Source organism: Archocentrus centrarchus, chromosome 17 (assembly GCF_007364275.1).
Source record: "Archocentrus centrarchus isolate MPI-CPG fArcCen1 chromosome 17, fArcCen1, whole genome shotgun sequence".
NCBI lineage: Eukaryota > Metazoa > Chordata > Actinopteri > Cichliformes > Cichlidae > Archocentrus > Archocentrus centrarchus.
This window is the reverse complement of record NC_044362.1, coordinates 18,813,791-18,828,061: the sequence shown is the minus strand read 5'-3', so window position 1 is coordinate 18,828,061 and position 14,271 is coordinate 18,813,791. Positions and strand designations below refer to the sequence as shown.

The following is a 14,271-nucleotide window of genomic DNA, read 5'->3' as shown; positions in this document are numbered from 1 at the left end:
AAAACAAAAAAAGAAACAAAACAATGACAACAATTGTGCAGACTGTCCTCCTTCTGCATTTGAAATATTTTCAAAGAAATGCAAGTGTGAGTGTGGGAGCAATCTGGCACGCTGACTGTATGAAGGGAGCAACGTGGCACAGACAAAACCGAGTGAGTGGTTTTCTGCTTAATAGCTGCCACAGAGCCTGCTCGAGAAAGCTGGGAGCTTCATTAAGCCTTTAAACCCTGCAGAGTCCTTAAGTCATCACGTCACTAGCTGCTGCCTCCTCAGAGAGGGCCTGAGGTAACAGTGGAAAGATACTGTCCTGAAATGAGATTTCACAAAGCTTTGAGAGTAGCTGAACTATTGCAATCGTCTTGAAATTTTAACATTTTCCTACATCTGTATGCAACATAGCTATATCAGTTGAAGTCCACCTACTCAAAGTTCCATTGAGACCTTATTATTATTATTATTATGAGGGTTTTTAATCTTACTGTTAATAATATCAGAAAGCCTAAAATCTATTAAAGTAATATAATAAGAGGTGATCAGTGCCAAGGTGCATTGGTTCTGGTGGCATGCAGTGGCCCAACACAAATTGAACATTCAATCCAGTCTCACAGCAGATCATGGCAACTTTAATCTACTGATTCATGCTCCTAAACACAAATTTCCCAACATTATTTGGTGTCCCTGAATACGACATTTCATCCATACACTCTCATGTGTACTGATCTGATTAAAAGGCAAGAAAGAAGAAAAAAAAAACACATTTGGAGACTGGAGAGGTGGCGGCGGAGTAAGTCGTCTTGACTTTCACACCAGAGACCCAAACTCAAGTCACACATCAGTTTTTCACACTGTGATTGTATGATTGTATGTATGATTGTATTTTAAATGTGTTATTAATTACAGATGTCACATGGTTAGGTTTAGCCATTAAAAACTACTTGCTTAAGGTTAGGCATTAAAAAAATATTTGTTTAGGTTTAAATGAAAATATCATGGTTTGGTTGAAAAGCAACAGTTGCCACATCTTTCAGAACTTTTTTCCTGGTTGCCATGGTGACATCCCAGCTTCCTCTACAAAAAATATGCATGCTTCTGACATGAAATTATTTTCCCATTGAAATGGATTACACACAAATTTGTGTCTATGAACATGAAAGAAAAAAAAAAAAGACAAATTTTTCCGGACTATTTCACAAGTTGCTGTGAGACTGGGCTGGACTTTTGACTTCAAGTGAAAAAGTCTACTTAGGAGGATGGAGATGGTGACTTATTTTCCTTGTTTAAATTTATTTACATTTTCAGTTGCTGTTTAGGCACCAAAGCTACTTGGTTAGATTTATAAAAAAAAAAAAAAAAAAAAAAAAAACATTGCATGTCCTTTACTTTGTGTTTTTTTTTTTTTTTTATTTCACTTATAGTTCTGAGGTTGTCTATTACGCAGCTCTCAGGATGAACAGGACACACACACACACAGAGAGGGAAAAAAATAAAAATAGCTGTGGAACAAGGCAGATGTTGAAAAAGTAAGAATAGTGCAGTAATTCTCCCTTTAAACAATACTTTCTGTAAGACTCAGCAGGAATATTACTGTTAGATAATAATCTGCCATTTTTAGATGCTACAGAGGCAACTGAGGTAATGACAAAAATGCAGTGCATGTGCAGTGTTAGCCTTGGCCTTGTAACTATATCCCAACGCAATAAAGTAGTAAAGTTATTGCCCGAATGTTGCAAGTAAACACTTGAATATTAGTGAGGCATGTTACAGTTGGTCTTGAAGGCCTGCAAAACTAAAATAAAACAAAATATATTAAAGCATTTCACTATAAATTGTTATTTTGAGAAACCAATACTATTCAGATTACAAATTTAATGGCTACCATAAATGTGCAAAGCTATAAACATTTTTAAGCAGGAAGATATTACATTTCATAAAACCAGAGTCATTATTGGCATTATCTCTGCTTTTATTAGTTCTTCATGGATGATTCCTCCTGCCAAATTCACCTTCCTGGCAGACAATGGCAACATGGGAATTACCTGAAAATTGGGTGCAGCGTGCTGAAACAGCTATCAACCCTGACTTCCACAGAAGCTCGAGCTATAAACATAAAAGGAATTAATACCTTTACAGTTTCTAGGCCTGTGGTCATTAATTTCACTCGTAAAGCACACCAAATCTTCCCACTTTAGACTTACAGGAAACTGCTTTTCAAATATTTCAACTTTAATAGGGTACAAAAGGACAGCTCACAAAAAGTAGAGGGTGTGCTTAAGTGCATAGATGAGTGTTTGCAAAGCTGAGTAGGCTAATGAATCTAAATAATTTAGCATGCTGCTTTGGTTTGGTTAAGAACTTCAGGCTCTTTGCCTCTAGGGAAACCCTGTGCCAGTGTGCGCATGTTAGGGTTCAGTATGCCATTTCTCTTTCAAGCAAGCCTATCCACACAGACACACACACCTACCAATGGGTAAGGGAAAAGAAGCGCCCCATCGGGGGTAGGTAGCTTCATTACCTTGTTGGACTGAGGATTTCCAGTCATCAGAGAAGAAACTGTGACAGTAAACCACCTAAATCCTTTTTTTTTTTCTTGGATGCCTGGCTGTTAAAGTTTGTTCTCTCAGGTGTTGCAAATAAACAAATTGATCATTCTATTGGAGCTGAAAGAATCTGGACCATTTTTAGCTCTCAGTGGTGCCTCAACATTTGTTTGATTTTGAGAGCCAAAGGAGTGCTTGAGCCTGGAAATGTCACCAGACTTAACAAGCGGATTACCTGCATATCCTTGTTGCTCATGGATATAACTTTGTAACAACAATTAATAACCCACAAATGACCCTTACAGCTGTAGGGTTGGGTGCCAAAATCTGTACTTTTTAGGGTACTGACTGAAATACGTTGGTGGTAAAGATTCAGATTAACTCAATGCCAAATTTCAGTACCAGAACACATCTGGGTTAGAAAGATAGCGAGACCATGTGATGTCACTACTTTGATGTGCTGATAAACAACAAATACACAAGGCAATGGCGGGAGGGAGCCTCAAGCGTGGTTACACTTTTCAAAATTCGACACAGAAGCTAGCCATGGCAACACGGTGCATGGTAAGAATGGCAATGAGAGATGAATGCTGAAGTAGAGCTGTGCAATTAATTGAATTTTGATTTCGGCTCCAAATAATACAAAAACGGTGTAATCGAAAAACGATTATTAAATTGATTTTTGTCAGATAGCCTCTGATAGCCTTGATTTAAGCTGCAGCGTTGAGTCTTTGTGGGACCTACGAAATAACCTATGTAAGTGGCCAGCAACATTGCAAGCACTTAACTTGTGCAGGTGCATTATGTGTTAATTGCCATTAATTATCGAGTGGGAAATCTACGCAGTAACCTGACATGCACCAGAAATGTAACCATGTATCGGGAGTACACAGCCTGTGTAAGACTGTGATTGCGCTGTTCAGTACCATCGGTTCCTCACGCGCATTTCCGGCAATGCATATGGTGCATTTTTCTTTATTTATTTATCAGTGAGAGAATAACAATCAGCATCTCAATATAAGAAATAATAATCATAGTATCAAAATAAGGACTCACAGATAGCAGCAAATTCCTTAAGGTAGATTGCTGAAACTTTTGGAATGGATGTGAGGGAATGAATAAGTGGAAAAACAAGAGGGACAAATATGTTTGCACCCGAAATAGAAAAAAAAAAAAAAATGACCACAAAGAGGGAGGACCCAAGAGGGGAAAAAAGTCCAGACATTTTATTTGTCTCTGTCAGCCACACCGCACGTAAAACACCAGTATATGATGTCAAGGTAATTAACACAGATTTGCTGCACGGAGGTATCTGCACCATCCACAACACGACCAATTTGTTCAACCAGCTCAAGTTCACCGCAGCCCTGCCAGTATAACCAGTATTTGCAGTATTGGCCTGAATAATTCGGATTTAGTCTAAAGCTGAAGATGTTTTCTGTTTGCTCTGGGCTATAATGGGGTGGCCTGATTGGAATCAGGGGCGTAGAATTAGGTAGGGACGGTAGAGACACATCCATACCAATATCAAATATCACCCGTTATGTCCCTACCAATCACAGGGCATGTTTAGCAAGGGATGGTAAGGAGATATATTTGCTCCGTGGCTGTAATTAGCACCGCACCGATTCATCACCGAAAACCACAGAAACCGATTCGACTCACATCCCTACCAATGTTAATACCAAACCTCCTGAATACATGTACAGGATCTGTCAGTATGTTGTGGCAGTCACTAAAATGTGAGCAAATTTATTAGGTCTAAATAACTTGGTCCTATTTCCTCCTAGTATTATTAGTCGTGATAACTGGCATTAACTTTCTATTTATTTATTATTTGTATTTAATGTATAATTTATATTTATATTTATATTGCAATTTATTTATATATTTTTATAGTTTATTTATATATCTGTATTTTACTTTCAATTTAGTATTTATTTCAAGAGATTCTAGAAGTGCACTAGATTTCAAAGTATTCACTGTTCTTTGAGTGAAATAAATGCAGTGTGTTTACAAAGTCAATGAGTAATTGTGTTAATTAACTGATTTTTTCCATAAATGAGCACCCCTATGCTGAAGCGAGAGATCAGAGATGCACCAAACTTGTGCTCCAGAGGCATCGTCTCTCATGTTCAGAGGGTTTTTGGTCTGAAAAAGATGAGACACTTTTTGCTATCTGTGTTACGAGTTTTGCAGTAGGCAGGGCTCACACAGCTCTCTCTCACACTCACACACACACACACAGACACACAAAGAAGTGAAAATAATGTGCTAATCAAGGCAGATATGCATTTTTCTTGATAAATGCATCAAAACATTAAAGTTTAGAATAAGTCACGGTGGCGTTTAAATCTGACCTTTTTTGCAACAGAATAAACATATATTGGTTATAAGAATTTATGTTTGTTTTTTTTTTTACTTACTCCTTGTACTCAAATTCTAATAAAGCTGGCTTGGCATTACAAGAGACTCCTGTGTGGGCAACTCTGAAAGGATCACTCATCAGCCTGCCAAAGAGGACAGCGGCCCTTTGATCTAGGCAGCCTACATCTGTGTTTGTGTGTCTAGTAGGGCAAAGTGAATTTTATCATCTGGCCACTGCAGAGTCTGTGTTCTCAAAGCATGACCTGACCCCTTCAAAGTCAAACTGGTATCTGAAATGTCCAAAGGATCTGGCGACTCCTCCAGTTAACAGCCCCGTCCCATCATTCTCCTGCTTGCCCAATCATGCTGAGTTACTCAGTACTTCATAGGTCACTCTTATTAAAGATATAGTACCTCACAGTGACTGCTCCCATACTTAATATCTAGGTTGCCATTAAAATTGCATAGCGCACTTACTAGGCAATAGTGCAGTAAAACATAGTTTAGATACTAAACTTCCTGTATCAAAGGCCACTCTGCATGAACAGACATACAAACAAAAAGGTCTTTAGTGTGGCTGAGGCCTACAGCTGTGGCAGCTGTGGCTGAGATTCAGCCAACAAGTCAGCTGGGGCTAGTCCTATCGCCACTATCTGAGAAAAACAGCCAGCCGAAGACAGCTCAACATGTGTCAGCACGGCATCCCTTCATACACCCCATCCCCCTCGGCCCGCTCACTCTCTTCTCAGCAGACGTGCCTGACATTCTAGAGGAGCCAGCGTACATTCCTCACGTGCTTCAGTGCCGTAAGGAAACAGCGGAAGAGCAGGCTAAAAAAATCCCAAGGGCACCAACACTGCTTTCTCTTTACAGTGCATGCCTCTGTGTGTGTGTATATGGAAGTGCTCTTCAATGTCCTACATGTGGCTGAACGAGAGGCAAGCCTCTTTTGCAGACTGCAGCCGGGGCGTTGTTGAGTGGCACTTTTGGATGTGGGGGTGGGGGTGGGGGGGCTGGAGGGGAGCTCAGGTGATCGTAGTTAAGCTGTCTCACATGAGATGTGGAGGCGTTACCATCAGAGGGCCGTGAGGGCTTCCTCTGCCGGCAGTTAGCAGCTGCTGTTTGCTACTGGCTCATCTCAGCTGACTGCACAGACTCATGTAAGATTTATTTGTTATTTTCTCTAAATGTGCATTGATTAAGGAGTCCCAGTATGCATGCTTATACAGCCTTGCATATATTTAAATTTCAATTAAATAATCCTAGCAATACCGGAAACAATTGATTCTATGGCCATTTTCAGCTTTTTATTAATTAAGCTCTAGTTCAGCAGCCTCCAGGGACAGGAAACTACAGAGTGTTATAGTCTCCACACTTCAGACCAGTTTCCTCAGCTGTCCTCGCTCAACTCACATTATCACCCCTCAACCACCACTACCCTCCCACTCCACTTCCCACAGCAGCAAAGAGCAATAGCAGCAGTGGTGGAGGCAAGTGGCATGGTGAAGAAAAGGGCTTCCTGAGCTTTGGAGAAGCACGTTAACCCAGCTTGGCAGGCAGTTAGTTAGTGTGACAGTAGCTGTGCTGGATGCCAATAGGACAGGCAGTGTGCAGCATCTCAATGACCAGAATTCACAGAGTCCACAGAGAGGGTTTATGGTCTTCCCAGCCATACCGCTCCCACCCCTATTCTCCATCCAACCAAAAAGGAATTCAGCCTTTTCATTAGGATGATAATGGGGCAAAAGCCGGAAAGGGCCCCCATGTCTGAGCACCATAAGTTTTGCTGATGGTTTTGTAGCAATGGCATGTGTGTCCATGGAAGCAAAGTGTGCTGCTACAAGCCAACAAAGATAGTTGAAGCCAGAAGAAGCAAAAAAAAAAAAAGGTAAGTATTTAAGGCAAAGGTGTATATCTGTAAAATCAACATCCTTTGGAACGTGACCTCGTTTTGACCCACTCATTCCAGCACACAGATAACCTGAACATGGTAACCCATCACTAGGAAACAGGCTTAGGTTATCAGACCTTTAATAATAATGACCCTCTGAATTGTTGTTGCAGTTATCAGCAAAGGTGTTGTGCTGCAGTCAAATTGCACAGGCGCATCCTGTGAAAATATTATCCTGTCTGAATGCACTAGATTCATTCTTATACAGGTTAACAACCTGTTCCAAGTAATATAACGTTATGCATCTGCACTCCAAACTACAAAGGCTTCAAAAAACAAAGTCAGTAAGTCTCAGAATGAGAAAATAGCATAGATTGTGACAGAATGACATTATACATGTAAGCACAGTTTCATTTACCTGCATAAAAACGTAACAAGGAGCCAATTTCTGTGTTAAGCCCCTCCTCCTGAACTCTCCAGGGGTCCTTAAATCCAAGCTTAAAAAGAAAGTCATTCTGGATCTGCAGAGGCCTCTCATCTGGGCTAAGCCTCCTAACAGCTTCACCATGCAGCTGAACATACAGTGTGGGGTTGGAATTACAAGAATCTCCATCCTGGTGTGCTGTGAGCCCTGATTTTACAGACCCCTGGCCACAGTCCGGATCTTGGATGTCAGGTGTGTTACCTGTAGAACCAGCTCTTGACAATGAGCCGGAACTACTGCTGGGTGGCAGGCTGCACAGACCTTGAGGACTGTGTCTGCTATCTGACCCCACGTTGTTTGCCATGTCGTTTAAATGTCCCATGTTGCACTGCTTGTAGTTGGCAGTGACAGCAGTGATGCCATTGGTATGATGCTGGGAGATGGGGTCCATGCTTATGCTCGATGCTGGACAGTCAAGCTCCAGCTCGTCTGAGGAGCTCCCATACATGTCATGGCCCTCTGTGGCACTATCAAAGGAGGGACTGAGGATGGATGCCTCTGTTCCCAGGATCATATCGTCACTTAGGGAGTCCCTGTGTTCACTGAGCCGGGCCCCGGAGCTCAGGTCATCAAATGCACTGCTTTCCACATCCGAGCCAGAATTTAATCCATAGCTGTCCCCGCCGTTCCTGTGCTCTGAATCGTCATCATTGGGGGTATCCATGTTAGAGTTAGAATTTAAGTCTGACAGCGAACAGGTTATGTTGTCTTCTGACTCCGGGGTGTAAAGTTTTCCATCAACGTCCTGTTGCTTTTGCCTGACATCTGCATTCTCCATGAGGAGCAGCCTCAACCTGTCACTTGGATGGGTCCTTAATTCTGTGTTTTCCAGAGAAGTCAGGTGGCTGCATTTTATACTCGAGTCTTCTTTTACCTTGCTTTGATTATCACTGTATTCATACTTCACGTTACAATTCCCATTTTGGTCAGTCTTTGAGCTATCTTTACAAAAAATGCGGATAACGGAGCTCGACTTGCTGGAGAGTTTACTGAGTCGGAGGGCCACCTCGCCGGCTGTAGTGTCCATAGTGCAAAGCACCGGCCTGGGATATGAGGGCGTCAATCTGTCGTGGACATGTATGGCGCCCCGGTGGAGATCTGCTCTCACCCACTCGCGATCTGCGGGCTGCAGCTGCATGTTCTGTCGGTGCTTCATGAGGGTCTTCCTATCCAGACTTCGAGTATGTAAAGACGCAGAGGACAGGGCCGAGTTCATCTTCGCGCCGCAAGCGGCGGTGACAGATGAGGTAGCGGTGGCTGCAGCTGCGGCTGAGAGGTTCCTCTTCAAGCGCCTCCGTCTCAACAGGAGAGAGCTGGAGTTGCTGGTTGAGCTCCGGCCATTAGACGCCACGGCTCGGTTTGACGCACTAGTTCCCGCTGTAGAGGCGGAATGAGAAAGGCTATTCCCGTTCTTTGCCTCAACGCGGGAGGGTGCCAAACGTCCACCGCCATCATCCGCTGGAGTCCCCCGGGCGACAGACAGTCCGCTGGGCTTCTTCATTAACTTGGTCGCGCCTCCATCTGACGCGCCATCCTCAGCGACAGCCTGCACACTTTCCATCTCTGCCAATGAAAAGTCCCCCGCTCTAAATAAATAACGGTGCGCACTTGGTTATACCTAAAACCTCTACATTTAAAAGCATGAATACGTGCCCACCGTGCTAAATGTCCGCCAATTGGGCGGTGTTGCTGAGTTATTCCACTAGTAGTCATTCACTTCTCGCCTTCCTTTCCCTGTCGGAGTCTCCTCCGCTGCTCCAGAAACATTTTACTGATTAAATTCGCTGGGAAGAGGCTGGGACAGATCAGGGCGGAGACGTGACTGTGCGTCCCATTTGGACCAAAACACAGCGCTAGAATATGAAATGAACGTCGGCCGACCTCCTACGCAAATCCTGACTAATATATATTCATGAGGAGGACACAAGATGGGGTCGCTAACAACAACGCAGTGGATTGTGGGAAGTGTATTGCGCTAGCTGAGTGTCCTGTAGTCACGTCCGCTGCGTCGAAACTGCACAAAAAATACATTTCCCATGAAGCCTTTCTGCAGTTTTAGTCAAGTGAGGCGGTGAACATTTGAGAGGCGTAAACATAGCTCCTATAAAATGTTTGGTATTGAGCCAGAGAAGCACGTCCTGTGTTTACTGTTGCGTTTTCACCTCTCGCTACTTTACGCTGATGGTAAATAAAACGATCTGAAACTAAGCCGCAAGCAGTCACGCAGTGAGTTACTGATGTCAACTGTTGAATATGTGAGGAAACTTTCCACTGTTATTTAGGATTCCGATCGCAAGGACTAGCGATACACCGCGGTTATATTACTTAAAAAAACTTTTAAATTATGCTGCAAGGCTAAAACAAGCCTCGCCGTAGGTCTAAATATTTTAGACAAGTGGTGACGAAGCAAATAACTTCGACACCATCTCATCAGGACGCCATTTCACAAGGCCATGCAGACCAGCTCAGTGTACGTGGGCTTATTTTGTTGGATTTATCGCCATCTAGTGAAGCAGAGCGCAAAACTTTTACCTGTTGAGACCGCAGCGAGATAGACAATATAGACTATTTGTTCACAGTCTGTTGCAGTATAGAGAGTAACACTGTAATTTGGTTTTTTTAAAAAAAGTAAAATTTACCTGTGAGGCTGTTAATACTGCCAGTGTTTTCAGCTTTTAGCTGTGAGTTCAGTTTATCATGGTAACTCTGAGTTAAAAATCCTGCAGAAAAGATTTGAGATGTCAAACTTGTACCCCTTGGGATGAGTGGTTACATACCTAGATATTCAAATGAATTGCTTTTTTTTTTTTTTAAGCATATGGGAAGTGACAATGCTTAAACGATTATAGTTTATTTAAAGTGTCCACTTTGTTAGGTACACCTGTTCAGCTGTTCCTTAACGTAAAGAGCTAATCAGCCTGTCACATGGCAGCCACTTAATGCTTTCAGGCATGTTGATATGGTCTGGGCAACCTGATGAAGTTCAACCATCAGAATGGGAAAGAAAGGTAATTTAAGTAACTTTGAACATGTCGTGGTTGTTGGTGCCTGATGGACTGGTCTGAGTATTTCAGAAACTGCTGATCTACCCCATGACAGCTGGGTAGGCTGACTCTGAATTGGATAAGTGGAAGATGATTGATGGATGATCTACTAGGATTTTCCTACACAACCATTTCTAGGATTTACAGAGAGTTGTCTGAAAAAGAGAAAATATCCAGTGAGTGACGGTTCTCTGGGCAAAAATGCCTTGTTGATACCACAGGTCATAGGAGAATGGCCAGACTGCTTCCAGCCGATAGGAAGGCAACAGTAACTCAAATAACCACTTTTTACAGCTAAGATATGCAGAAGAGCGTCTCTGAGCACACATCGAACCTTGAAGCAGATAAGCTACAGCGGCAAATGAGCACATCGGGTGCTATTCCTGTCAGCTAAGAGCAGGAAACGGCGACTACAGTTTGCATGGGTTCACCAAAACTGGATGACAGAAGATTGGAAAAATGTTGCCCAGTCTTATGAGTCTCTACTTCTGCAACATCCAGATGGCAGGGCTAGAATTTGGCATAAAGAACATGAAAGCAGATTAAGTTTATTTTCAAGTGTCCCCTCAAAAACAGGCACGTGTCCACAGGTGCATGTCTTCTGTTTGTTTTGGGTTTTTTTTTTTTTTTTTACCTGCTTTAATCTTCCCTCCATTTCATCAAAACTTTCCTTCTCAGACTGTTTTTATTTCAAACACAAGGACACTCAACTGTTTAAAGATGTGTAAAATTATAAACTGCAAGAAATGTTAAACTTATTTCTCAGTTAAGAATGCTTCAACATCCTGCTCAACCAACTATATTTAACCAGTGAGAATTAAACATTTAATGTTGCATTTAAATGGCTCACTTATTTGCAGCTAGTGTCATTTCATCCTTGGTTTAGAAATGGGACTGGCGTATTTGCAAGTGCCCTTTCTTTTAACACTATATGTGCCTCTAAAGTATTCATAAGGAATCACCTCATAGTTCAAATGTCATTTATAATCTTCTAAACTGCGGTACATTTTACACCTGACTTGAGACTGTATAAATTTAAGTAGACTATAGATTATAGTACAGTATATTACCATGATTAATTCTACAGGACCTATGTGTAAAAAAAAAAAAAAAGATTAAGGAACTGCATTCGGTTTCTACATCTATGATGGGGGAAGTTCATTGGAAAGTAAGGCAGCTCTGTTAGTAAAGATCTTTAGCAATAAATCAAAAGCACAGAATTTAGTGTATATACTGTAAGTTAGATTTAAATAACTACATGTAGGAACAGCTGAAGAGGCACTGAAGTGTGTTGGAGTGTGAAGATCATAGATTGTAATTACTGTAGGACTGAACGAATGAGGCCGAGAGGCTCTTTCTTCAAATCTACAAAAAGAATAATGCATACAAAGTAAATGCATTCAGAAATGGAGTTTAATTGGCATGATGTATCCTTTACATAGTATTCTGTAGTTCAAAAATGGAAAAAAAAAACTGCATTCAGATTTGTTCAGTTGCTCCACAGACATGTAAAAGGAAACAGATTATTGCTGACATCATGTTCCTTGATTCCAGCAAAATGGAAAACCTCATGCTCAGCCCATTGGCTCAGGTTGTTAATTAAGAGCTGAAAATGAGAACTGGAGTGTATTTTGTATACATTCCTCCCTATTCCTACTATGCTTGTACTGAACCTGTGGACTGAAAAAATAAATGAAAAAATGTTGAGATGCCCAAATCATACAGAAGCTGCTCCCAACACAAAATACCACAAATATCAAAGTGTCTGCAATTAGATGACCCATTGAAATTTTGATATCAAAAAAATGGGGGAATGTGACAAGAGAAATACCTGTGTAGCGATTCCTCAGAAGTCTGGCAAACCCCATCCATTCACATGCAGTGCAAAACAATTTTTTTGTGTCGTCAATTCCCTGATTTCATTAGGTCATCTACCACTGTCCTTAAAAATAAGGGAGAAGCCTGTTTATTTGCAGACCGATGCATCAAAAGGTGACTGACAACCTTTCAACTCCACTGCATTTCTTCATCTGACAATTTCATATTGCAACTTTAAAAGTAATACAGTAAAAAATAATGAGAATATTCTGTGCACATGAAGCTTGTGAGCACTGGACTACAGTGAAGGGGTTGGTGATCGGTAACAAGACCACTGAAGTGAAGAGACACACTGGTTACACCTTAGAAATCCCACAGTAATTTACACATTTTGGACTTTTACCTTGAAACAACGGCCAATGTAAAGCCACACACTTAGCAGTGCAAACTATTTAGGGAATAAAAATATTTAAAAATCCTGACTCAGTGAATACACTAAAATCAGTGCTCAATCGTTTGAAATAGAGAATGCATCCTTTTTTCTTTGACAGTTTAATCAAATCTTGTGTGAATGTGTCAGTAAAGCTGTCAAAGAGGCAGATTTTCAGGTGGCTCAGTCAAGAAAATTGCTGAAAAAGTCCCTCAGAATAAAGCCTTTTTTTTTTAAAGTAAGGTATAAAAGAAAACTTAAAACCCTGAAGTGTAGGCATAGTGTGCACGCACAGTAAAAAACAATGGTGTGTGTGTGTGTGTGTGTGTGTGTGTGTGTGTGTGTGTGTGTGTGTGTGTGTGTAGGGGGGTACACCTGCAGTTTAACCTTTTCTCTATAAACGCTGGGTATTGCTCTGTCAAAAGCTTGGGTGACACAAGTATAAAAGTAAAGTGTATAATACAATAATACAATGCACATTATGAGCAAAGATCATTTCACGCACTTCTGCAAAAAAAGAGAGCGATAACTGTGGTGAGTCATCTCTTGATATAAATCACACACTTCAAAGCACTGACATGTGCAAAGACGTAAATTAATCATTTATGATCCAAGCGCCTCTGTTAAAAAAAAAAGTTAACACTGTCAAAATAATACAAAAATGGATCATTCTTGCACACACTGGAACCAGAAAAATATCTGCCAGCTGCAAACTGTGACATTTAATTTATAAGACTGACATGAATAAAATGTAGTTAAACATGATTCTTCTTTAAATTTGACCTCCTTCCGTATAAACAAAATATACATTTAGAGAGAGTGCAGGCGTTAGTCTGAACTCTTAAATTCACAGTTAGCAATTAGATGTCAGCATTGTCGGTACAGTGAGAAGTGCACGAAGGAAGTCAGGACTACATAGAAATGACATAGAGGAAACTCCAGGGGGTGCTATAGTCTAAGAAAAGCAGAAAAAAAAATATTGCACATGATTTTTAATGTGGGACGCCTCCCTCCCGCCCTTCCTCCTGTTTTTCTAAGCTGTTTCCAAAGTCCCAGCAGGTGTAGTAATCATGGCGCTTCTGCTGATATAATGAGCTCAGAACAATCAACCCTGCATCCTGGCACAAAGCTGTCTGTAAGGGCTAAAGGAGTCTAGTGTGACAGCATAATAAAGAAGTGGGATAAAAACGTGTCCACTGAGACGAGTCTACTGGTGTTATTGACAAACCAAGGTGCACTTGCCCTCAGTAGATGACACAAGTGTGTCATTCAATTGCAAACAAAAACTCATCTGCTATCCAATCGCCACAGAACTGAGTGCCTGCCTGAGAGCTCAGCAGAGAGGTTTTAGAGATAGTCGAGCAAATTCCACACGGGGGCAATGTGAATCGGTTGGAGTCATTGTGTGCTACTACAGTGGATGGAGTAGTGGGTGTCTGCGTCTTGTGGCGTAGTACCGACTCAGTTGTGTGGGACTTGAAAAGGCATTTCAGAAGACATGGCCTTATTGTAGAAACGGGCACCATTTTACTGTCCAGCACTTAAGGTTCTCAGTGGAGGAGAGCGCCGGTCGGGCACTGCTCGAGACAGTGTTGGTCTACTATGGTCTGTGAAACCTAAAAATACAAACAAAGTTTTGAATGTTTTTCAACTCAGGAAGAACTCGGCACGCTCGTGCAAATATTTTTGACTGCAATTGA

The 14,271-nt window shown here is 41.5% G+C and overlaps 2 protein-coding genes across 3 annotated transcripts in view; both read right to left on the bottom strand.

The window, feature by feature from the left end:
- The window catches only part of phlpp1 (PH domain and leucine rich repeat protein phosphatase 1), a 50,201-nt gene extending 41,047 nt beyond the window's left edge, over positions 1-9,154 (bottom strand). The window contains exon 1 of the mRNA XM_030751851.1: positions 7,214-9,154. Within this exon, the coding sequence (XP_030607711.1) occupies positions 7,214-8,840 (1,627 nt within the window). The 5' untranslated portion in view covers positions 8,841-9,154. The remainder of the gene's footprint in view (positions 1-7,213) is intronic.
- A 2,574-nt stretch (positions 9,155-11,728) lies between these two features.
- Positions 11,729-14,271, bottom strand: part of LOC115795747 (phosphatase and actin regulator 1-like) — a 56,993-nt gene continuing 54,450 nt past the window's right edge. For both annotated transcript variants that reach the window (XM_030751802.1, XM_030751801.1), the window contains exon 12: positions 11,729-14,187. In XM_030751802.1, the coding sequence (XP_030607662.1) occupies positions 14,172-14,187 (16 nt within the window). In that variant the 3' untranslated portion in view covers positions 11,729-14,171. The remainder of the gene's footprint in view (positions 14,188-14,271) is intronic.